Source organism: Perca fluviatilis, chromosome 18, assembly GCF_010015445.1.
Source record: "Perca fluviatilis chromosome 18, GENO_Pfluv_1.0, whole genome shotgun sequence".
In the NCBI taxonomy this organism is placed as follows: domain Eukaryota; kingdom Metazoa; phylum Chordata; class Actinopteri; order Perciformes; family Percidae; genus Perca; species Perca fluviatilis.
Genome location: NC_053129.1, coordinates 29,824,283 through 29,849,921, shown reverse-complemented (window position 1 = coordinate 29,849,921; position 25,639 = coordinate 29,824,283). Strand labels below are relative to the sequence as shown.

The 25,639-nt window shown below is 40.0% G+C and overlaps 1 protein-coding gene across 1 annotated transcript; it reads left to right on the top strand.

Annotated features, from left to right (window-relative positions):
- Positions 1–1,797: 1,797 nt before the first annotated feature.
- Positions 1,798–10,247, top strand: LOC120546435. The gene is made up of 9 exons (XM_039781360.1): positions 1,798–1,951; positions 2,121–2,184; positions 2,311–2,616; positions 2,972–3,076; positions 3,466–3,528; positions 4,139–4,155; positions 4,572–4,682; positions 9,917–9,985; positions 10,131–10,247. Exons 1-9 carry the CDS (start codon positions 1,931–1,933, stop codon positions 10,245–10,247), a joined length of 873 nt encoding a protein of 290 aa, XP_039637294.1. The 5' UTR covers positions 1,798–1,930.
- Positions 10,248–25,639: the final 15,392 nt, after the last annotated feature.

Genomic DNA, 25,639 nt, shown 5'->3' with positions numbered 1-25,639 from the left:
AAACCTTCCAGGGGTTCAAGTAATTTTCAACACACTCAATAAGTGTCTCTTTGTCCTAATAAAGTGTGGACTGTCTGTGTGTCTCTGATGTTTATCTGGTCCTCATTAGAGGGTAAAACCGCGCAGAGCTCTGCTGCTGGTGTTACCCACATTCTTACCTAAACACTTCTCCTTCAGTTCTCAGAAACAAACTAAAAATAAAATGAGGAACCAACAGGTGTCAGACAGTCATCTTCTTCTTTTTAGGTGTGAAACACGTCAGTGTCACAAATACACCCTGGAAACAGTGTAAACACAAGACTCAGCATGAAATTAATACAGTTTGTTTGTTGCAGCGTTAGATTGGATTAATGAATGCAGAAATATTGAACTTTCCTCTGAGAGAAAACTACGTTTTAAAATTGCAAAAGTAAAAACTTTTTGGCTGTTTGGTGTATTTGGTGTGTTTGGAATTCAAACAGCCTACACTTAAACCTAAAAGTAATTATGAGGAAGTGACTATCCTACTTTCAGGAAGTAGGTGCAGCATCTCCGCACTAAAGCACTATTTTAGAAACAGTTCTGAGCATCAGAACGAGAGAGAAGAAGCAGAGACACAGAGAAGCACGATGGAAGAGTCCAGTCAGGACTCTCATCAGTGTTTTAACCGTTTGTTGAAACTAGTCTCAGTGAGCCCAAACCTTCCAGGGGTTAAAGTAGTTTTCAACACAACTCAATAAGTGTCTCTTTGTCCTAATGAGGAACCAACAGGTGTCAGACAGTAAAACCTCATCTTCTGTGTGTTCTATCAGCTGCTACAGTATCACCATATTGCACCACGGACATCAAGAGTCAAATCCTGCTGAGCGAGGAGTTTGACTCTTCACCTGTGTGTTCATGTGTGCTGTCAAACATCACCATGAATCCTGTCTGGTTTCTAATAAACACCATCTGAAGAAAACAAGCTGCATTACTGCAAACACTTTTCTTTTCATTTTTTTATTTTTTAAAGATTATTTTTTCTTTCCTTTGTCTGAGCAGACATGAAAGGGGAGAGAGAGGGGGAATGACATGCCGCAGGTCGGAGCCGATACCAGGCCCGCTGTGTCGAGGAGTAAAATCCTATATATGGGCACCGGCTCTACCAACTGAGCTATCCGGGCACCCACAAACATTTATCTTAACCAACAATCTTCACACGCTCAACTTCCTCAGTCATCTTCTTTTTTAGGTGTGAAAGACGTCAGTGTCACAAATACACCCTGGGACTGGACACAGTGTGAACACCAGACTCAACATGAGATTAATACAGTTTGTTTGTTGCAGCGTTAGATTGGATCAATGAACGCAGAAACATTTAACTTTGAGAGAAAACTATGTTATATGGAAAAGGTAAAATTGAAAAAAACGTTTTGCTGTTTGGCGTCTATAAGGAATTCAAACAGCCTACCCCTAACCCTAAAATTCATTGTGAGGAAGTGACATCATCCTAATTACAGGAAGTAGATGCAGCATCTCTCGACTAAAGCACTATTTTAGAAACAGTTCTGAGCATCAGAACGAGAGAGAGAAGAAGCAGAGACACAGAGAAGCACAATGGAAGAGTTCAAATGGATCAAAATGTCTTTATTTCTGATACCGCTGCTTCACTTTGCAGGTAAGAACACTTATATCATATATATATATATATATATATATATATATATATATATATATATATATATTAGGAAGGCACATTGCAACAATTAACTTCATCATTCTTATTAAAGATGCTTTACTTGCTAAATGTTATTAAACTAAGACAAATCTGTTGTTTGTCATTAACATGGTGAGTTTAGTGAACTCTTATATTTCTCTCTCATCTTCTCAGCAGCAGCAAACAGACAGTTTCTGCTCTCCTCCACTGTCAGAGATGGAGATGAAGTCACTTTGTCCTGTGAAAATGTGAGAGATGATCAGAATAACTGTGACGGTACGACATGGACTTTCAGTTATTTAAGTAACACAGCAGTAGAGCTGGTTAGACTTGGTCAGATTGGTGTAAACGCCAAAACTAAATCAGACGACAGAGTGTTAGAGAGAACTGTTCTCTGGTTATAAAGAAGGTCACAGAGGAGGATGTTGGTAGTTACTTCTGTCAGCAGTACAACAAAGCAGGACGATATCAAGGTCAAGACTCTCTGGTTCATCTCTCTGTTGTTACCAGTGAGTATTTACATCATGTTTTCTAACAAGAACAATATACTGACACATTACAATATTTATGATTACTGTGATGAAGTTAATTTAACTCTTGTTGTCTTTCTCTCTCAATATCTCCATCTTCACCAGTGACTGAAGAGAAGAACGATGATATAGTGACGTTAAACTGCTCTGTGTCGACATATGAACGATGTAATCACACAGTGAAGTGGCTGTATGAGGGTAAAGACGTGGCTAAAGATCACCCAAACATTGAGACATTACAGAGTGGCTGCTACACCACTGTGAAATGGCAGGATCCTGTGGATTCTGTGGATCCTGGTTTAATTTACAAACCAAGGTCTAACTTATTGAAGTGTGAAGTGACAGATGGTTACACTAAAGAAGTGCAGCTGTTTCCCTTCATCCCTCCTCATTCCTCAAGAGAGAAACCAGGTGAGAATATGATGAGCTGTTTAAAATCACTTTGTGGATAATTACACTAAATATTTGTGTAGATCTGAGGTTTTAATATTTCATAATTGTGTCATGTTGTCAGATGGTTAAGCTTATTTCTAAATGTACAGTTTGTTGCATTTTGTTATTGTATTAATTAAGCTGCTGATGCAACGACGACTACAATATCACCAACATCAGGGACAATGAGCACATCAAAAGGTAAGAACTATACTGTATAAGATCATAAGTTTATTTGATGACTTTGATCTTTCAAATTATTCCTCCTTTAGTTAGAGAAGATGGTAGAGATTTAGATATTTTATCACTGAACAGTGTTATTTAATTTGTCCAGGTAAAGCAATAACCGCAACTTCTGAGACAACAAGAACTTCTGATAAAAGCCCAGAATCAGTACCAACCACCACAGCAATCAGTGATCCTTCAACCAAACTACAAGGTAGTAACTCATAGATTTTACAGTACGGCTTTCTCTAGAATCTCGCTTTCTCTGTCAGTCTCTCTCTCTCCCAAACTTATTGTTTTGATTTCATCCTATGATATTTTGTTTATGGAACCGGTTTTTATTGTTTAATATTTTCATTGCAAAAACAGAAAAGAAAAATGTTGTTTGATTAACTCACTTTCTAAAAGACAAAACTGACCTTTCATTGTGGTTTAAAGCAGAACACAGAAAGTGATTTAGAAAATGATTATTGACTTATTTTGAAGAACTCAGTGACAGCATGATCTGAGGTTTTAATATTTCATCATTGTGTCATGATGTCAGATGGTTAAGCTTATTTCTAAATGTACAGTTTGTTGCATTTTGTTATTGTATTAATTAAGCTGCTGATGCAAAAACGAGCGACTACAATATCACCAACATCAGAGACAATGAGCACATCAAAGGTAAGAACTAAACTGTATTTCAAAATGACTAAAACCCCCAAAACATTTGTTCATTTGATGACTTTAAAGTTTTAAGAGAAATTATTATTCTTATTTAGTTACAGCAGATGGTAGACACATTTGATGACACATTTCTCTCTCCCAACCATATTTATTTTACTTTTTCTTTATTTAATTCTGTAATATTTTTTAATGGCACAGGTTTTATTGTTTAATATTTTTATAGTAAAAAAGGAAATAAAACATTTGTTGGATTAACTCACTTTCTGAAAAGGTAAAACTAACCTTTCGTTGTAGTTTAAAGCAGAAACTGAACAGTGTTATTTCATTTGTTCAGGTGAAACACAAACCGCTAAAGCAACAAGAACATTTGAATAAATCACAGAATCAGTAACAACCATGACAGCAATCAATGATACTTGATACTTACAAACTACACAGTAGTAACTCAAATATACTATGTGTCTTTCTCTTAAAACTCTCTGTCTTCCAGTCCAAACATGCTTTGATAGTTTTTTATTCTCTTTCCAGGTTGGTGGAGGTGGTGGTGGCTGATTGTTGTGTCTGTGGCTGTTGCAGCTCTCATAATCATCACTGTGGCTGTCCTCAGATGGAGGAGAGCTAAAGGTGAGAACATTGCACCACATCCTCATACCTAAACAACAGTATATTTTGATTGTCAATGACTCCCAAAATGACATATATGACCGTTCTGTTTACTGCCGTATGCTGGCCGCTTAAATACATCCGCGATGGAAGTTTAATCACGTGACTGTTCTGTTCAGTGTAACAGGCACAGTTTTAAACATGTGGCACACATTGTTAAAGGAAACTAGTTAAGTTTAGGCAACAAAATACTTTAGCTAAGTAAAACATCAGGGATTGGCTTAAAATGAGTCACGTAAAACTACTAAAGGGAGGACATAACTTGACATCTGACATCATTGTGTCACAGACTAAGGGCGCTTTCACTCCTGACTCATTTAGTTCGGTTGAATCGCACTAGAGTTCGTTTGCCCTGCTGTTGCGGTTCATTTGGGCAGGTGAGAGAGCAGCAGTTGAACTCGGGTGTGCACCAAACGCGGACCAAACAAGCGTGCAGAGACCTGCTTGATGAGGTGGTCTCAGGACGCTTTCAATTGAACTCTGGAGAGGTTTGTTTGTTGTGAGAACATGATCCGACCTCAAACCGCACCAACTATATAACTATATATACTCCACAAGTCTGAGCTAATGGCTCCTGTACTCAGGTGTGCTTTGTAATCTGGGATGCGGCAGAACAGCAAACTGCAGAGTTGTGTTTTTGTTTCTTTAGATGAAGGATACCGCCCGTTACGCCCTGCAGGGCAACATCTATTGGATGTCACCAGTCTCAGTGCACCATAAATCGTCCATTCAAATGTGTTGCAAAAATTTAAAGATAGAACTTAAAAGGAAAAGCAATATGTTTTTTGTTGTTGTTTTTAAACAACTTGCCAATTTCAATTAAATATTTGATCAAAAACTTACTGATGTCAGTTCCTTTCCCGGAAGGCCTCCTGAAGCGTCTCAGGAACAACAACCTTTCGATCAAACAAGGAGTCAGAGGTTTCCCAGAGTCTGGAATTTGTCCGGCTAGTCTCGTAGTTACAAAGGCCACGCGCATCAGAAGAGCAGCTTTCAGGTTGAGAATCTCGGTGGGACCTCCAAAATGTTATAGATATTAACTGATCTCTCCATAGATACTCACATGTCGAACACAAAGCACAGAGAACACAGAGATGGTTAAAGTGATATATTGCAAAAGTTTATCTTATCTATCTATAAATTGCAGGAATGTCTTGCTGTGTGTGTGTGTGTGTGTGTGTGTGTGTGTGTGTGTGTGTGTGTGTGTGTGTGTGTGTGTGTGTGTGTGTTGTGTGTGGGTGTGTCATGTCTCTCGAACCGTTAGTCCGATGGATAACAAACTTGACAGGTGTCTTGCTACGGGCACGAGTAAGTGCAGTGCCAACTTTGACATTGTTTGGATTAGAAATGCAAAAGATATCGTTAAATATAAATCGTTAAAAGAAGCACACATTGGCTTTTGCCGCTCCAGCCGCTGGCCACTCCTCCTCGACTCCTCGACTCTTTTCCTGCTATTGTATTAAATTGCTGTGAGCTGGCAGAACATAACGTTATCTCGGAGATTATTCCTTTCCAGCGGCGTGTGCGAGAAAATCTCAGAGTTGAACTGGGCAGACACATCAGTTTTCATCAGACTCACCCTGGGTCGGGTTAATTAAGTCGGCAAAATACCCAAATGCCCTACTTCACCGTTAACCGTCAAGCCACTAAACCTGTATGGAAATGAACACCTCTGCTTAAGTGTTAAATTCGTAATTGATCCGACACGAGACAAAATCGTCTCTCTCTCTCTCTCTCTCTCTCTCTCTCTCTCTCTCTCTCTCTCTCTCTCTCTCTCTCTCTCTGCGCGCGCACACACACACACACACACACAGTGTTGTAATGTAACGGAGTACAAATACTTCGTTACTGTACTTAAGTAGAAATTTCACGTATCTGTACTTTACTTCACTATTTAAATTTATGTCAACTTTCAGTTTTACACCACTACATTTCCTAGATAAAATGTATACTTTTACTAGGGAATTTTTTGCGAAAACTGCAATAAGGGAGGGTTTGGCGAATCACTGCCGCGCGCTCTATTTCAGCGCTTGTTTGTTGCTAAAGGAGGAGGAGGACGCGCAACTGAAACCGCCATGGAAGCACGAGCACCTACTGGAGGACCTCCCGTTATTGTAGACGACCACCCCGACGATAGTGGTGAACTCGGTGAACAGGGTAGTGGTGAAGATACGTCATACACCCGTGCTGCCCTACAAAGGCAAAACGCCGTAACATCATATTTCGGGACAAAAATGAGTTAATGTCACTTTTGGGGTTATTGGAGACCTCCTTTATCATGTGAAAAAATATCGTGAGTCAATTTGATTGTTTTAACGAGAAAATAAAGGGCTATGACAACCGTAACATCCAAAACCATATGGGAAACCACAGCAGAACGCCGTAACAGCTGTTACGGATCTTGCCTTTGTTTTGCACGCTGAGGGTTGAGTTAAGGTGTTCTGACTTTGTTTAGCCAGGCATCAAGAGAGATGTTACTGTGCCACCGTGATGTTACTGTACTCTGGCCTCGGCATACTGTCAAAGTTTGCCGCTTTTAGTTACCCAAACCACGTAACATACACGACACATCTTTAAAATAAAGTGCCGATGGTTCAGATCTGTCAGTGTCAGCGACAGCCTGGAGCTAGTCTAAATTTAATTGTCTCACGTGGCGTACTTCGGTGATGCTGACACACCTCCTCACTTGGCGCAGCCTCACATCAGATGCGAAAACGATATTATTAAATACACAGGCATCCTACCTTTCCATGCAATCCGATATAATCCACGGAAGATATAATCCATAGTAATGCACGTCATCTGCTGTATCCACAACAATCCATATGTGTTTGAGCCATACTTCCTTCTTGCAGGTGTTCATGTCAAATCTTACACAAATCCATAATAGCACTAAGCTAGTTATCGCTTACCGTCCGTTACAAAAAGTAGGCTGACCTAAATGTTATCTCAGAATTAAAAGTAGTAATCCAAGTCGAGTTTGTTGACTGTGCATTTTGCGCAGTTTGCGCTGGCCAGAGGCGATTCTAGGATCAGACCTTTAGGGGGCTCAGCACCTAATGAGAATATGACACGGATACAGTTCCTTGCAAAGTGTTAAACATAATATATTTATTGTTAAACAATAATATATACCAATTCAATTATAATTAAATTATCTTTATTGAGAAAATATTTCTTGTATTTATTCATATTGTATACTGTACTGCAAAGTAACTTATCTGTCATACTGTTCTACTGTGTTAGTATTGCCACACTATCCTGATCATTATAGCACTAAATAGGAACAACCAAAGGTCTTCTATATAATTTAAAACAAATACCATGATAACTAGACCTTGGTTAGGTGTTCTTATAATGGATGTAAGTATGGTGAACAGCAAGCAAATATCGATTATATATCAGTTACTGCCTTTTGCCTTTGCAGGACTGCTTGTTTTTGGCACATGATACAAAGGCAGAGTACAGTAACTGACAAACAAGGGTCAAAGGGTCAATTTTGAAAAAAACCTTTTACTTCAAATACTTAAGTACATTAAATATCAGAAAATTACTTTTGATACTTAAGTACAGTATATATCAGATACTTTAAGACTTTTACTTAAGTAATATTCTAAAAGGTAACTTTCACTTCTACCAAAGTCTTTTTCTAGTACGATACTTGTACTTTTACTCGAGTATTGCTTTCTAGTACTTTATACAACACTGCACACACACACACACACACACACGCAAACGCACACACACACACACACACACACACACACACACACACACACACACACACACACACACACACACACACACATGGTCCGGTTCTGGTGATTGATGAAACCAGATATGTGCTGATTAGCTCTCATAACGGGCCATGAGTCCATGAGGCTAATGTCTGATTACTCCACATTGTTAATTGTGATATTTTGTGATTCCATTCTGAATCTGCAGCGTTCTCTGTCAGGTAAATACAGTAATACGATGTCTTCCTCTGATGTAGAAGTAGATGTAGAAGTAGCCTACAGTGTAAGTCAGTAGTAGGCTATACAGTGGAGCTGCATATTAAGTGGTTTGGGGTCCTTCTGTAAGTCATTTTGGGGTTACAATTTGGTTTTGATGAATTCTATAAGCACCAATACCACAGGCCAGAAATTCGGCCGTTCCAAACAGGCACATTGTCAACGGGCACTGCACTAGTGTAATTAATTACAGGGAAGTTCCAGAGAAAATGTGTCAAGGTATCACCAGATCAGTTTTCCCCAGTAACTCCCACAGAGAGTTGGTGCACATTGATTTTATCGGTCACAGAACAAAGAAATCCTTTCTGGTTGATGGAAAAACGCAAAAACAAATGTCTCCCTATCCTATGGGAAATAGTCTCTCTACAATGCTCTATTATCATTGGACAAAAGTCCTCAAGCAACACTCCCTCTGTGTCCTATAAGAAAACAGTATTTTTTCTCCCACTGGTGACCTTGACATAAACATTAGTTCACATTCAGTCCACATACATGGTGTTTTACGTCCAGTCTACGAAATGCCTAGTTCTTGTCACGGAGGTAATAAAAGCGACATGGGCCTCTGACTGCATTTCCATATCACAGCTCAGTGAACAATGTTGTAGTATTTTTGAACACGATGCATAAATAAAAATGTTCAAATGATTAACAAAACTCAAAGAATCATAATTCCTTTAACAGGCTTGCAGTGTTACTCTCACAGAAATAGACTCGGGTCAAGTTCACCGTCCGTCACTCGCATCTCCGTGGTCAAACCAGCCGCCGCTAAAATTGGAGACAGACGCCGTCAGAGCATAGTGAAGTCCGGTGACCAGAGCAGACGTAGTAACGTCGCTCGGGGAAACAATGTATGATTATATTAAAATGAAATGAGCTGGTTTGACCATGGAGATTCAAGAAATACGCACTAGGACCTTCTACCTTTATTAACTTTCTTGCTCCGCCCTAGACACATCTGACCAATAAGAGGTGAACGTTCTTGCGTGATTTGGAATGATGCATTTTGGGTGCGGCTTGTTTTTTCAGGTGTGAAACTAAAGCGAACCCAGTGAAAATCACTCCAACTTTACAAACTCATCACCTGATTTGGACCAAAACCAAACAAACTATAGGTGTGAAGCAGCTAAGCTCCGAAAAAGTCGGTTAATTTTAAAAGTGACAGTTGACTTTTGGATTCACAGGGGACACAAATGCCGGTCTCATTGATGAGAGTCCTGTGTTTGTTTGATCCAATCAAAACATGAATATGAGACGTACTGTAAGAGCTACTTGCACAATGCGATGGTTTTTGGTAAAACGAAAAACTCTCTTTTGTCTCTTCAGGGAAAAAAACACAGACGGAGGTTGAAAACATGGTGAGTTTTGTGGCTCAATAATCAAATGTCTGTACAGTTTGTCAGCTCGTCTCTGACGGTGTCATCAAAATCCAAACATCCTTCGTAGACTTTGTTAATGTCAGATACTGAGCTTAAACACTGCATTGACTCCAGAAACCAGATCACACACCACACCCAGTACAAAGTTACACTCCCTGGTTTATAGATCAGCTTTTTAAAATGTATCTCTGTGAGCCACTTCGGTGAGTCTGACTTCCTTCTGCGGAGAGAAGCGTGGAGGAGTCTGATGATGCAGCTGGGCGACACCACAATAGAACCCAATGAAGTCCCCACATGTTACTGAGCAGCCTTTATGTCGTCTCCTCTGTGCAGGCTGATCCTGAAGATGGTGTTTCCTACGCCTCCATCAGCTACACCAAAGAGACCAACAGGAGAGCCCAGGTCAGCTGCTGATTGGTTACTGTGATGATGATGCTGTGTCATTATTGAGCATTGTGTTGTGTTTATGAGGCGCTGGATATCATAATGTTGCATTATTCTGTCGTTTCCCTAATGTGTAATTTACGTGTTGTCTTTTGTTTCCCAGGCTCGGGGTGGAGATGATGATGAAGATGATGCAGTGACCTACAGCAACCGTGAAGCTCCCTCTTCCTCTGCTGCTGCCGAGGCCTCTGTTGATCTCATCAACAAACCCAACAAATAAGACAGCACAGTATAGTTACAGCTCGTATCATTACAGATATTTTTGGTTACTTGATATGGAAGAAAAATATGATAAACAAATGATTAGTGGTCAAGAGATGTGTGCACATTTCGCTATAACTATGACCGAGGCATTTCTCAATAAGAGCAATGGGGCTGATGATGTATTGATTCTTCTTTTGTTCTCTTTTGATTTTGTAAATATGGATGATGCACAAATATTGAGCTGGCTATTTGCATATGAAGATTTTAGCTTAAGTATACTTGGAGATAGCCTGGGAAATTAGATAAAAGTTGTTGTTTTTAATCATGTAGGCGCTTTTGTCAGTGTACAGTTCATATGTTGTCTCAAATATTAATGTCATAATTTTTGCTTGTTTTTGCCCTTTTTTACCGCAAGGATGAAGATGTAGGCTTTGTTGTAAAATAGCTGTGTCTTGTGATTCCCATGTGGCATGGACCAGATCTTTGCCATCACATAGAAATGAAAAATAAACTCCATCTATAACTGATACTGATACAGTAATTCTTTTTTGATCATTTGCTGTATTTTTTGCCTGTGCAATAGGCTAACTAGTAGCACACATATAACCAACATTACACGTCTGTTTGACATGTAAATGAGCATGATATATGTCAAATTGCTCATATTATTGTTTTGGCTTTTTCCCTTTCATTTATTGTGTTATATATCTTTTTTGTGCACGTTATAGGTTTACAAAGTGAAAAAGCGCAAAGTCCACCCCAAAGGGACTTACCATCTCCAACAGAAACCACTGTTCACCAACTGCTCCAAACAGCTCTATTGTAGTCCAGCCTTTTACTTCAGAGACAAACGCGTGGTCACTTTGTAACACACGTTATAATGCTCGCCTAGCTGCTAGCATGGCGGCGCCCTCATACTCTGCTTCTACCTGGCTAGTAGTCCTTACCTAGATACTGTGCTCCCAACAAAGATGGAACAGAAGTGTAGCTTTAACAGATAGCTCAACACACAGGGTGAAAAGAGGAGCTGCAGCAATGCGTAGTACAACAAAAATATGGTGTTTTTTGAAAATGAAATGTAAACCTATTCTGATATATGTTGTTAGAATTTTATTAAATTGTAAATGTCTCTAAAACAAAAGTAATGTATGTGGTGTTACAGGTCAAATGTGACCTAGCAGAGAATATTGGCAGTTGCGGGCTGCTTTGTAGATGAAATTTGGCTAAAAGGTTCCCCAAACACACTACACACACACACACACGCATACCCACACACCAAACATAGATGGAGATCGACAAAACACACCTGGATGCTCACATGGGGCTGTTGCTTCTTGCTGGGGTGTACAGATCCTGCAATAAGGCTACATGGATGGCTAGTGTTCCACCCATTTGTCCCCAATATCCCTGATGGGAGCAAGCTGTCACTTACAGTTTTTCTCAATTGTTTACACACAAAATACTGGTACTTGAGACACAATGACCACAACATGTAACACATGCACCAACCCCCTAACTAATTCTGCTTAACTACAAGCACAATTCCTGCTTTACACTCAAATTGCAGTTCTAAAACACACTTTTGTCAAAACACTACACACAATTCTCTGCATTTGGCACACTTTTCATGAAGAAAATCTCTTGTTTTCACAAAAGGGGAACACACTGCTATTCAAATATGCACACTGACTTGTCACATGGGCAAACCTGTCACACAGTTTTACAATTAGCAATCAGGCTTTTAGCATAAAGGTGTAACAGGTGAGAGTTTTTTTCTGCCTGGAGGCGAAGGGTGTTATGACGAAATCCACAAAGCATTATACCCTTCTCCAAGCTATGGAAGAGAGACATGTGGAGAAATAGCGGAGTGATGATTTTTCATGGCTGGATTCACCATGCTAGAGGGGATATTTCCTCCCCTGCTTGGCCAGGAAAAACATTGCTTATGATGGATGAGGTGCTGTGGCCAGACGAAACAAGAGAGAGGATGCAGCATAGTTTTTTTTTTTGTTTTTACTATAACTTTGTATTACAGTACTGGAATTATTCTGTTATTTTTGTATGTAGACCACTGTATGTGCAACTTTATTGTTGGTTGGGATGTACATTGTATATTATTGTTTTGTGGGAAAAATAAAATATATATTTCTGTTACTAACTTGTATTTGTATTGCTCCTGAGTATAAAGCATAATATTCTCCAAATATTTTAATCGGTATGCTTTCTTCCGTTTGTATTGCAAAATAATGAACAGTTACAACAGTCTGGTAAGCTCAGAAATGACCACCTTTTACTGAAATACAGCTCAGCGTAAATTCTTCATTAACGTTAACACTCTTCTCTTAAACTGATCAGCTGGTTTGTGGGAATTACGTTCGTGTAAACCAATCAGAATTGTGCATGTATGTTAAAGCCAATCACAGCATGACAACCATGTTTTAAATCTGTTCTCTCCCCTGGTCTTTGGGTTTTTAGTCGCCACCACCAGTGTCTAGACTCCATCGGGGGATATGTTTGGGTTTTTCTAAACCTCTAAAATATATATATACCTTTTACGGTGGAGTCTAATCTCCAAAGTTTATGTACCTTCTTTCTTTGCACTTGTAACTTACAAATAAATGTTTGCATATCTGCAACAAAAGTCTCTCCGATTGAAATGTAGCCTTTAAAACCAGGAACAGACAACACCGTCATATTACGATATCCAACATCTAAGGCGATATCTAGTCGATTATTGATTTTTGATTGATAAAATTGCCCAGCCCTAGCTGTAAACAAGAAGAATGGCACCTTTTGGTCCGAAGAGGCGTAGCAAGGCTTATGGCAATAAGAGCGTCCCATCATGCAAAACACAAGAGGAGGGTATGGACAGTAAGCACACACTCAGGTCCAGTTTCTCAGAGTGGAAAAGTTTAGTTAAACACATTTTTTGTATTTAGTCTGTTTGGATTCACATAATGCCAAACAAAAAATGAACCAGGATTTAATCACAGGCGTTTAGAATACCTGTCTGCTCTCTGTTGTTTTCTTTGTTCACAACCATTTATAAAGTACAACAAAAGAGCTAAATATGAGCATCAGTCCATTCTGTGGTGTTTACCTTCATTTTGTTATTAGTTACTAATCTCTGTGAAGGCCAGTTCCCTGGAAAATTAGACTCGGTGCCCCAGTGCAAATAAAGACTAAGGCCTCCTGCACACTGGCTGCGTGGCGTGAGCGTGGCGTGAGCGTGCGTTGCTGTTGCGTGTCAGCTGCGTGGCGTTTTCTCTCTTTGCACACCAGAGATGTGTCTGACGCGGCGCTGCTGCTGCTAGCCTTGTCTGTACACATGTATGTTTCCCATTGATAAAATGAAATAATAGATTACAGCAAAGACAACGTCGGCAGTATTGACGGCAAAATAGGCTACAGAATATTTCGTTCTGTATTGACAGGTGCAATATTTGAAAATCGACAATTATTTATTATAATTTTTTAAATTACATTTATATCTGCATTTACGTCAAAACCTTGAGACTTTCAAACATCAATATGTCATTTATTAATATGTATTTGTGTCCAAATGACATATAAACATCTTTTCCTATTCTATTTAGCCTGGAAACGCTTCCAACATGCTTGAGTGTCGCGTGAAAAATAGGTGTCGGCCCTATTTATAGTATGCAGCGTTTTCGACCGTGCATGTCACGAGCAGTGTGCAAGCTCTAACCTGTTAACATGGGGAGCCGACACCGCATACGCGGCTGACACACTCACGCCAGCTGACACAATCCGCACGCGGGCAGCGTGCAGGGGCCTCTAATGTCTTGTCCAGGAAAAGGTCCTCAGCTTGACTTTCCATGTACGACTCCTTTCCAGACATAACATATGCAACGTTGCTCGCCTTATTTTAAGTAATAATGTATGTCATTCAGACATTGGTGTCCTTTATGTCAATGCTCTGTAGTGGCTTTATTCAGACATGTCTGGGTCATCCACCCAGGAGGCGTTTTTAGCCATGTTTTTCAGCCTGACCGAACAACCAGCTTCTCCTTGAATTACTCCAGGCTCGTATTTCACTCGCGCTAGATGTGTTCAGAAGTCATTTTACAACAAATCCTAAACTGGCTATACAGAAAGAAAGCATTGTCACATGTATTCTGAGTCAGCAGCTTTCAGCAGTGGAGCTCCTCATTTGTCAGCTCAGCTGTGATTCACACTGCTTCACTTCCTCATTTAACTTTCATTGAATGGCCGCGAAAAAAGCCACAGAAACAATCACAGGCGTAAAATAACAGGCTGCTACAGTTTTTTTTCAGCTCATGTACAGTGCTAGTGTAGTTTTGTACTGAACTGTAGTAACAGCTCGGGACACAAATAGACTGAAAGTACTACTGATCTGAAGACAGTCAGAACCAGCGCTGGTTTAAATGAAGTCTCTTTTACACGCACCAAATAAAGAAATTCTTCAATTAAGCTCGGTGTGAACAGATCCTCAAAACTTAGGCTTAGATACTTTCACTTCTGACCTTTGACCACAGAGCGTGACCTCAACAGGAAGTACGTGTGTTTTCTTTGTGGTCAGACTTGCACTGATTTTTCTGCAGAATTCCCAGTTGGTTAGAAAGTCAACAGGGTCACTATTTGACCACCAAAATACTTCCTGCTGAGGTTATGTTCTGTGTACTTTCACAGCAAGTGTTATTTGAAACAGCTACAGCCTATAACTGCGTAGTAGTTTAACTACTTAGATATCACTGCTCTTACACCCTTTCTGTCCATTATCAATCAAAAGTTTATTCTAAAAGTAAAATAAAAACACATACAAATGTGACGACACATTCCGCACAAAAATTTGGGAATAATGTGTTTAAACTAGGGCTTGCGATACGAGGAAAATATCTAATTCGCTATTTTGACTGATATTGCGATTGCTACATGTTTCAACGATATTGGAGGGGATTAATCCTTTTTGTATCTTTATTCTAATTTGCATTGAAAATGTATTTTTAAAAAAAAAATGGTTATAGTGTGATTTGTGCGAGGATCTGTACCAAACAAAGATTTTTCTTTAGTCTGTAGGGTAGGATTTGTTGCCTGGGACGTTTCTGCAGCACCACAATACTAAATTCAAAATGGTTTGACACATATTTTGCCTTTAACAAATATTGCACCCCCCCCCCATGCGATTTGGATATTGCACTAGTCCATATTGCGATTTTGGAAAACTGCAATGAATTGTGCAGCCCTGGTTTTGACATATTCCATTGTGATAGTACATGTCCATATGCGCGTTGTTTTCACGGATGGGATCACGTTGCTTCCCAGCATTGCCGCTAGTAGGCTCGCCACCAGTCTATCTCCACTGACCACCAGCAAGCAAAGAAAACAGTCTACACCCTCCTATAACTGCGATGGATGCAGCTGATTGGACGAACGCGGCATTTGGGGCTGGCTACTCCCAGATTTCAAAACGGACCATCATGGTGGCTCGTTCGGAATACGATCTCTAACATTTTAAGCGAGAAATAGGCTACGCAGTCTTTATTTTAGATCGATAAAGGTCAGTTTAAAAGATTTTCATCAGCCGAGCCAGCCGTTCCTCATTTGCATAAAGTTGACTGGATTCATCCATCCATCCATCTTCGTCCGCTTATCCGGTTATCGGGTGCGGGGTAAAGTTGACTGGATTCAACTTTATGCAAATGAGCGGCTGAGGCGGCCTACTCAGCTGCTCCCATAGAAATGAATGGGAAGCGCTGAAATAACGCTGACAATGGACACACACCATTACACGTAACCACTCCAGATTATCTTTAAATGTACTCCATCAACTCTCCAGTTTGACGACTCCTTCTGTTCACTTCCTCTTACATCCTACTTACCTCAGCGTGGCCTCCTGGATTCAATGTCTTGTTGCAGCGCTCGCATTTCAGACAGAACTTGTGCCAGTCTTTCCCTAGGGATGACACCTTCTCCGCTGCAGAATAAAAAGACAGAAATGAGGAATTGATGTAGTCATGTTTATGGAGTTTACGGAACATTAAGCCTTTCAAAGCGTGTCTAAAATCCAGACAGTATTAATGAACCTGGAGGTACTAAGCCCTGGGAAACCAGATGATAATGGGGTAAAGAGTAAATAAATACATTCTGAGTATAAATGCACCAAAGAAAAAAAAAATGAAGATCCAATCATCCAAGACACATCCGGAGGGGTCAGAGATGCATAAACAGAAACGGTCCAGAAAACACAATCAAATCAGAGCTAAGATTATAACATCCTCGCCAAAAATACCTCATAGAGAACTAGTGGAAAAAGGTGTTTACTGTTAATTTGATAGGATCTAGGTTAAATTATGAAAGGGGAAATTACATCCATCCATTGAAAGCTGTATAATGGAAGAAAGGGTGGAAGAAGTTCACAGCAACAGCATGTAAAAAGGGAAATTCAGGGATGTGCACAGCCTACTTTTGCCTCTGTATTAAACCTCCCGTCCCTTGCAAATGCATTTAATCTACATTACATAATTCAAACAAGTTGTTTTTAATACCAGATATAAAGGAGATCAACGTAAAATATGACTTATTTAGAGAACCTGACATGCAATGCTATTCAGATTTTATGGATAGAAAGATTCCACCGTTAGTGTGTACAGTACAACAGCTGATCCACAATCTGGATTCAGATCATAAGCAAACATGTATTCTGAATTATAGCAGAGCAGTTTGTCCCAGACCATTCCAGTGAAAGTGATAAAAGACACTCGACAGGCTCTTGGGTGTTCATATCAACCTAGAGCACATTCTTTCCACTGCGCTCAGAGGGAGAGCAGAGTGACACGGAGGGATTCATTCTGGCTTTTTATAAGGCTACTGCATGTTCCTCCATCCGTCCAACTCACAGGGTGCTTTTCATTATGCTATTGGTCTCCTTGCTTCCTTCACTCACCGTATTGAGCAACGTCAGTTCCTGCACAGCTGTATCTGTCATGTGGAGGTGCGGTATGTATACGTCACTTGATAAAAGACTTCCGCGTAGGATACACCTGTGTTTCCTTGCTCTAAGCTCCTCATATAGTCGAGGTGCTTTTAAGGGACTGGAAGATCCTTCATGAAGGAGCAGGGGGAATGATTTCCGGGTAATGGGAAGAGAGAGAATGCGAGCGCTGTAAGCCTCATGAAAAGTGCTAAGGAAAAACTAAGGCGCAGCACAACTCATTTCACATACGTGAAGAAAGTTCGGGAGACCTTGATGACCTGCACAGAAGCCTTTTATGAACACTCAATTGAGGAGACAATTAAGCAGGCAGTACAGTTTAACCACAATGTGTTATTGTGCAGTGACGTCCCAACTCTCTGAAGTTCCTGTCTTCCTGAAGGTGTATTCAAACTCATGCTGGAGGCCTTACGTTAAGCCGAACCTTTAAGGTAAACAAAGATATTGCAGTCGCCTAAACACACAGATTCGACCTATGTCTCTCTCTGGGAAGTTTGCTTAAGTGTGGCAGGCTCACTGACCTCCAATAGGAGACAGTCCTGAGACAAAACATTCCGTTATCATACAGCTGCCTAGATTCCCTGAATCTGTAGAGAGACAAACATAATTATACATGAACAGGTTTGGTTATTAGTAGTCTCACATTGCCAGACCTTCCTCCACACCGTTCCGGGATGGGAGAGGAACGAGCTCCGGTTTGTTGGCATTTCTTTAAACCAATCACAATCGTCGCACGGAGCCCCGGTGCCTCTGCAAAATAGCCTCTGGAAGGAACTTGTTTTGGTGGAACGTGTGTACGTTCAAAAATTGTTTTAGTCGTGCAACAGAAAACTCAGATTGGACAGATAGTCTAGCTAGCTGTCTGGATTTACCCTGCAGAGATCTGAGGAGCAGTTAACCATAGTCCTCATCAATCCACCGGAGTTTAGAACGGCAACACAAAGAAAGCCGAAGGTAACGGACATCTGGCCGAAAAGAAGGACATACGGCCGAATTTCCGGCAGCAACGGAGCAATCCCGGAAGTGGAACGTCGTGGATATAGACTAGGTTATTAGAGACTGGCATGAATATTTTCGTCCCCTGACCTGTGACCTATGAAGGAACTGATGTTGTCTAAGCTTTCCCTTAGTCTCATCATACCACAACATGGTGTTTCTGGAAATTCCACCACAAAAAGCACCACCGCACTGTTTATAAAGATGGAGGACATGACAGCTCCCCAAAAGAGAACCCAAGGGTGTGGCCTTGACCAACTGTCACTTTGCTGGTTTGAAAGCCATGATGTCTCTCTCTTTCTTATGGGTGGGCCAAATTCTCTGGGCGGGCAAAGCAGAGAAAGGGGAGGTAACCTTGCTCCTTATGACCTCATAAGGAGAAGATTCCAGATCGGCCCATCTGAGCTTTCATTTTCTCAAAGGCAGAGCAGGATACCCAGGGCTCGGTTTACACCATCACCATTTCTAGCCACTGGGGGACCATAGGCAGGCTGGGGGAACTCATATTAATGTTAAAAAACCTCATGAAGTGAAATTTGCATGCCATGGGACCTTTAATTTTTGTAAGATGGGAGGAAATGGAGATGCGCCGTCCATATTTATATACAGTCTATGATCTACCTCTGTGAACACCGACCCTTTCTGCTAATTTAGACTTCTAGTCTCCTACATTTAGAGGGAAACGTCCTTTTTGCTGCACTACATTTATTTGATTTACTAGATAAAAGTTGCTTTGCAGTTTAATAACTCAAAATATATTCCACAAAAAAAACATATTATTGCAGATTAAGATGAGACTTAACAAGCTATCCAGCAGAATATAAAGTTATTAAAATGAGCTTCACCGTTACCGATTTAACACATAAATGCATCATTATAATCCAATAATCCAATATATATGATTCTGAAATGGGCCATTCTGCTGTATGAAGATTTTAAATGTTTAAGTTTAGTTTGATGCTGACACTTTTGTTTCTTTTAGAACTGACAGAAGGACAGAGGGAGGTAAAGAGAGATGGAGAGGGTCATGGACAGTCCCAGAATATCTCAGCAGACAGACTGAGGCCCTGATACAATGTGACACTTCCTGTTTAGACTCACTGGCCAGCCTGTCACTGTGATATGTGACAATAAGTCACCTTGGCACCCAGCGCGAGCACTTTGCACTGATGCTGGAGGACATGTGTGTGTGTGTGTTTGTTTGTGTGTGTGTGTGTGTGTGTGTGTGTGTTTGTGTGTGTGTGTGTGTGTGTGTGTGTGTGTGTGTGTGTGTGTGGAACAAGTGTAGAGTAGTGTGTTCTTATCATTTTCAATCATGCTCTTTGTGTTTTACTCCTTTTAGATAGATATATATATTTTGTTTTCATTCAACTGTACATACAGAGTGCACATATGAATGAAATGTTGTTCCACTGGTTCATAAATACTGTATTTTCACTAAAAACTAGTTTAAAAATAAATAAATACAAATGCTACAGGGTGTTATCTTTAAATATGACATAAAAAAGGAGTTTGAAAGCAGCATTAATATTGTTATTGTACAAATTGAATGGCAGCGTATAAAAACAGTTATGGCACATTAAGAAAAATAGATACTGTTATTGCACGTTTATAAATAAAATACTGTTTATGCAGTGTCATAGTCCACATGAGGCCCACTGCAGCGGGTTACTAAGGGGGGTTATTTTGAGTTATTGTATATATATAGTCTCCGCTTAAAACAGCTTTGTTTGAGTTTTTATTTATTCACTTTTGGCTATTTTTCCTTTTCTTTCCCTTCCTGAGCTGATTTTCTTTTTCTGTGTGGTTGTTTTCTTGTTATTTTGTTCTTTCCTTTTCCCCTTTTTACATCAATATCTTGTACCAATGAAATGCTGTTGTTTGTTATATAAATGAAATGCTGGGTATATACACATTTTATAAGAAAATTATAAGCTGTACATAACAAAATCCCAAAATAGACCAAATGTCTTAGCTTGAAATGTTCAAAATGACCCTCCACCGCAATAAATTCCCTGTGCAGCTACATAACAACAACTCGCGCTGCCAGAGGAAACATATTTCTCCGAATTTGAGGAGGAAAAAGAAGAGCAGCATGCTTGGTTAAAGCTGCAGGGCGGGGTTTTGGCTGCTGCTCTTCAGAGAACTGAAGATGAAAGAACAAAAAAGGAAATCGATCCATGTGACGTATGTAAAGCAGTCAATCAATTATTTACAAAGCCATGTGGTGTGGCTTCAAAATGAAAAGCTGAAAACTGATATGTGGGCTCTTAACTCACTCGCGAGCCAGATCATATCCCACTTTTTTTCTCATGTAAAACGGGAAAATGATACCGCTAACAGTCTGGGGAAAAGGTCATTTAAAAGTGGAGTTAAATGTAAAGACGGTGCTTTATCATAAGCCGTCAGATAACACAGTTTAGGCTGATGACCACAAACAGGACTGTGAACGGCTTCCTGTATATCTTATCCAAAGATAGTGAACCAATTATAGCTCAGTCTGGGCTGCGTCACAAGACTTGCCATCTGAGGCACTGACATTTTTGAGAAAAACTGTAATTACGCATTCAAACTGGCAAAAAAAATTGAGGCAGAGCAGACCAGACTTCAGATCATTACAGCAGGAGGGTTATTAGATTAGGTTGTCAGCTGTTTTTTGGCCCTGGTGGAACATCACTGTAATATTCAGGCTCCTACTGGCTGCGCTACTCAGCCGGGAGTTTATAATTGAAGTGTTGTTGCATTAATGTATGAAAATGTCTTGGCCCCAAAACTGGTGCACTACAGTATGACAAAGAACAGCACAGAAGTGTTTGTCAGATTACAACACAGACAGAATTTCAGACTGTAAAGGATGACTTTAAAAGCATTTAATTGCCACTGAGACCTATGTACAATATTCCTGTTGGGACTTGAAGTTTTTGTTCCCTGGTTTTTATCTGCTGGTTCTTCGTAAAGCACTTTGTAACCTTGTTGTGAAAGTGCAATAAAAAAAAATAAAGGTTTACTTTATGCCAGGCCACAGCATAATATGGTCATGACCTGCAACACTAAATTAGCTACTTATCCAAGCGGCCAGTTTGCTAAGTTAAGTTAAAGCAACGTGTAAGAATTGGTATTTTTGAGATTTGTACAGCACACCACTGTCGTAAATACAAACTGCGCCTCGACCCACTCCACGCCCTATACATCATAACTAACATTATGCCATGCAGGAATTGGATGGCTGAACTTGATTTGCTACGGTTGTTGCCGGCTTTCTTCCCCGTCTTCTGGCGGAGGGTCCGCCGGAAGCGTTAGCTAGCTAAAGTAAACTTTCATCACGCGGAAGTGGGCGTGACTTCCTCGTTCTCTTAACACATCTGTGGATTTCCTCTAAAGTAGATTGGAAAAATGATACATGTCTGTACTGAGAATACCAAGTAAGCTTGTTCTAACAGCTAGCTGGTGGTGTGAAACGTTGTAAAAAGTATTTTTAAAGTGCTCATATTATGCTCATTTTCAGGTTCATAATTGTATTTAGAGGTTATACCAGAATAGGTTTACATGGTTTAATTTTCAAAAAACACCATATTTTTGTTGTACTGCACATTGCTGCAGCTCCTCTTTTCACCCTGTGTGTTGAGCTCTCTGTTTTAGCTACAGAGTGAGACATCTCACTTCTGTTCCATCTTTGTTGGGAGTCGCACATGTGCAGTATCTAGGTAAGGACTACTAGCCAGTCAGAAGCAGAGTATGAGGGCGTGCCACGCTAGCAGCTAGGCGAGCATTATAACGTGTGTTACAAAGTGACCCACATTTGTCTCTGAAGTAAAGGCTGGACTACAATAGAGCTGTTTGGAGCAGTTGGTGAACAGTGTATTCTGTTGGAGATGGTAAGTCCCTTTGGGTGGACTTTGGGCTTTTTCACTTTGTAAACATATAACGTGCACAAAAAGATATATAACCCAATAAAGGAAAGGGGAAAAATCTAAAAGCATAATATGAGCACTTTAATGCAAAAATAGTGTGGAGTAATTTTGCTATATTTCAGCTCTGATAGTATTGTTAAAGGAAGGTTTGATGAATATCATGATATTAGTTTACTGTAATTTATCTCACCACTCCTACATGATATTAACTTTAATAAGTAGGCTATTTTTGCAAAGTGAGATCTTAAATACTTGAAAACATTAGAAATCACTTGGACTCAATGGTATAACTTTTCACTAGGTGATTTTGAATAATTGAACCGTGTGTCTATGTTACCACATAAATGTTACAACCATATTATGAAGCCCCAGCTATGAGAACAATTGTGCACATATAGCCTATATTCAAAAATATATGATGTACATGTAAGATGTCATGAATTAAGGATATTGTACAATAGCCTATATCTGGATTCTTCTTTAAAACAGCTTTTATATGTGATTAAATTAGGCTATATTTATCAAATAATATAATTATAAAATGATGACTTACAAAATGGAAACCCTTGTTCTGTCATTGTCAACACGTCACCTCAGATATAGAGCTCTGCATGGCTTAAAAATGTATCTAGCCTCGCTGAAAACAAACAATATGAGGACTTAATAGAATAGCGGATGGTAAGTAGCCTAACGTTAGCTAACACTCCCACCAGCAGTCAAACCCCCGTCTGTGGCTGTGATAAATGCCTCGACGTTGGGCGGTTAAGACAAACACTTACCGAAATACACCGTCTTGTCGCACTTTGGACATTTTGACGCCATGTTCCGTGTGAACAAAGACACGGAGTGGTTTTCAGTCGGTGTCCCGGCGCTCTGTCTGTCTCGTCTGGATGTCTGGCTGTGTCTGAATGGAGCTCCAGCGGCAGCAGACACACCTCAGAGGATGGTGGTGGCTGTGGCGCGGATGGAGATGGGAGAGACCGTAGGGTCACTCACATCCTCCCTTTGGTTCTGCTGCCTCATTTGCATAACCCCGCCCCCAGGATGACATCATGCAGTTCTCATCCTTACACACACAGCAGATATGAAATCCTGAAACCTCTGACTAAATGTGATTTTATATGTTTACATGTACCTCTTTCTATTATTATTTCTATGTAATGTATCTGTTAATTTATTGTTTGTATTATTTCGTGTGTTTTTTATTTATTTATATATTTCGTTATCGTTAGACTTGATGACTTTGTGCTATTGCTGTTTACCTGATTCTGTGTATAATGCATGTTGTCAGTGAACAACTAAAAAACAGCAGATGTGAAATATAAAATGGAAACGTGTAACTGTACACATCCATATTGAGTTTATTTTTTCAGCCACCTACTGTTTACTACCAATAACATCATTGTATTTATATAGTATGTCTTTTCTCCTACCAGAGTTGGAAAAAAGACTACATTTTCAAATAGAATGCATTGGTATAGATTACAATGCACAACATAAAGTAGTGGCACAATTAAAATGCTGCTTACATCCATAACTTAATAATATGAAAAGTGTTATTTCCTGTTGCTGGATTCGGTGGTTGAAATGACTGAGTTTTTTACGCTGCATTGAAGCGAGCTGTCCCGTCACTGTTCCCGTGGTCAGAACCAGAACCAGAGATGGTAGGCTAGGGACATCTGTGTCCTTTCAGTGCCGACAGCAATGTGACCGAGCACCTGACAGATAATAACATGTCGGGAATGTATGCTTAGTCTTGCTACACGTAATATCATTACATTTTATCAGCGGTGGAAAGTAACTATTCCGTAGGCTACTTCAATTCAATTGTAAGGTGCTTTTAACTGACTATTTTCATTTTCTCCTACTTATTAGGCTACTTCTACTCCACCAGAGTCAAGCAGGCTATTGTACGTTTTACTTATCTATTTATTTTATAGCTTTAGTTACTTTGCAGATTCAGATTAATGATACAAAAGAATATGAATAAATTATGATGTATATAGGGGATAAAGATGATACTTCGTTGATCCTACTGCCAAGTCATACTTCCGCTTTTATTTTGATGAAAGTAACACAAAAGTAACGCAAAAGTAGTAAAGCATTACAATTCAGACACCGTGATATTGTAATATAACTAATTACTCTCAAATGACAGTAACTAGTCATCAAACATGTATTACATTTTGGAAGTAACTTGCCCAACACTGTTTATTACCCACTGTATATTACTGAGTTAGCGTTACCGAGAGGTCATATAGTCGCGATGAATGTTTTGCTCAACCAGAAAATCATTCATTTAAAATAAGAGAATATGTTACAGATGCATTGTTGACTTTCAAGTGTAGCATACGGTATCTTAGCCTACTTTGGATGTCTCGTGTGTTATGGTTGTGTTTGTTTTTGTTTCCTGTTTTATTTTGGTAGTCTGGTTTTCTGTGTTGTTTTGTCTGGTTTTACTTCCTGTCCTGTGTTTTCCTGCCTTTTTTGATTGTTCTGCCCAGCACTAATGTGTTTCACCTGTTTCCCTGCCCTTGTGTCACCTGTATCGTGTTACCTCGTTACCCAGTGTATTTAGTCTTTGTGTTCCCCTTGTCTTGTGTCAGATCATTGTATTGTTTTTCTGTTTTGGAGTGTCAGTTTTTCAGTTACCCGTTTAGTCTCTGTTGTTTTTTGGTCCCTGTTATTTCCCGTTTCGTCTTTCACGGATTTTGGACTTTTCTTTGCCTGCTGTTTGCTGGACATCTTTTGTTTGTATTTATTAAATATTCAAGCTCTACTCAGCCTGCTGCCTCTGCTTTTTGGGTCCGCCATTCTCCGGAACGTAACAACGTGAGCTAAAATGGGTATCACTGTCCCTGTGTCACGAGCCAAACCATTAAGAGTTTGCTGTAGCAACAAACGTAATATCCTCGATCTATCCGCCAAGGTCCTCACCCACACCAAGACGTGGCAGCACATCACCCCAACCCTCATCCACCTTTACTGGCTCCCAATTAAGTCCCGCATCCAATATAAAATCCTCCTTCTCACCTATACATCCCTCCAAGCCCCTGGCCCCCACAGTACCTCTCCAACCTCCTCCATCCATACACCCCACCCCGAAAACCTGCGGTCCTCAGACACCGGCCTGCTCTCCATTCCCCACACCAGACTCTGTACCTTCGGAGACCGAGCCTTTAGTGATACAGCCCCATCCCTCTGGAACACCCTTCCTGTAGATATTCCAAATGCTACATCCCAGGACATGTTCAAAAAACTCCTGAAACACCAGCTGTTTACCACAGCCTACAACCTCCCTCAGCCACTGTAATTCTGTAAAGTGTCCTTGGGTTTCATGAAAGGCGCTATATAAATAAAAGTTATTATCATTATTATTATTATACAGTGCATTTCATGAAACCCAAGGACACTTTACACAAGTACAGGGGGACAAAGGAAAAGTAAATAGTCTGCTAACACAAAGACGGACTAAAAGGAATAAAATTGTCCGTGCTAAATGGAAGGGGGACCTAATTTAATGTC

Excerpts from the sequence above, each read along its gene's own strand:
- LOC120546435 (XM_039781360.1), top strand. The coding sequence starts at position 1,931 with ATGATCAGAATAACTGTGACG. Across the intron at positions 2,185-2,310 it reads TCATCTCTCTGTTGTTACCA|TGACTGAAGAGAAGAACGAT; the intron begins GTGAGTATTTAC and ends CATCTTCACCAG. Across the intron at positions 3,077-3,465 it reads TCCTTCAACCAAACTACAAG|CTGCTGATGCAAAAACGAGC; the intron begins GTAGTAACTCAT and ends GTATTAATTAAG.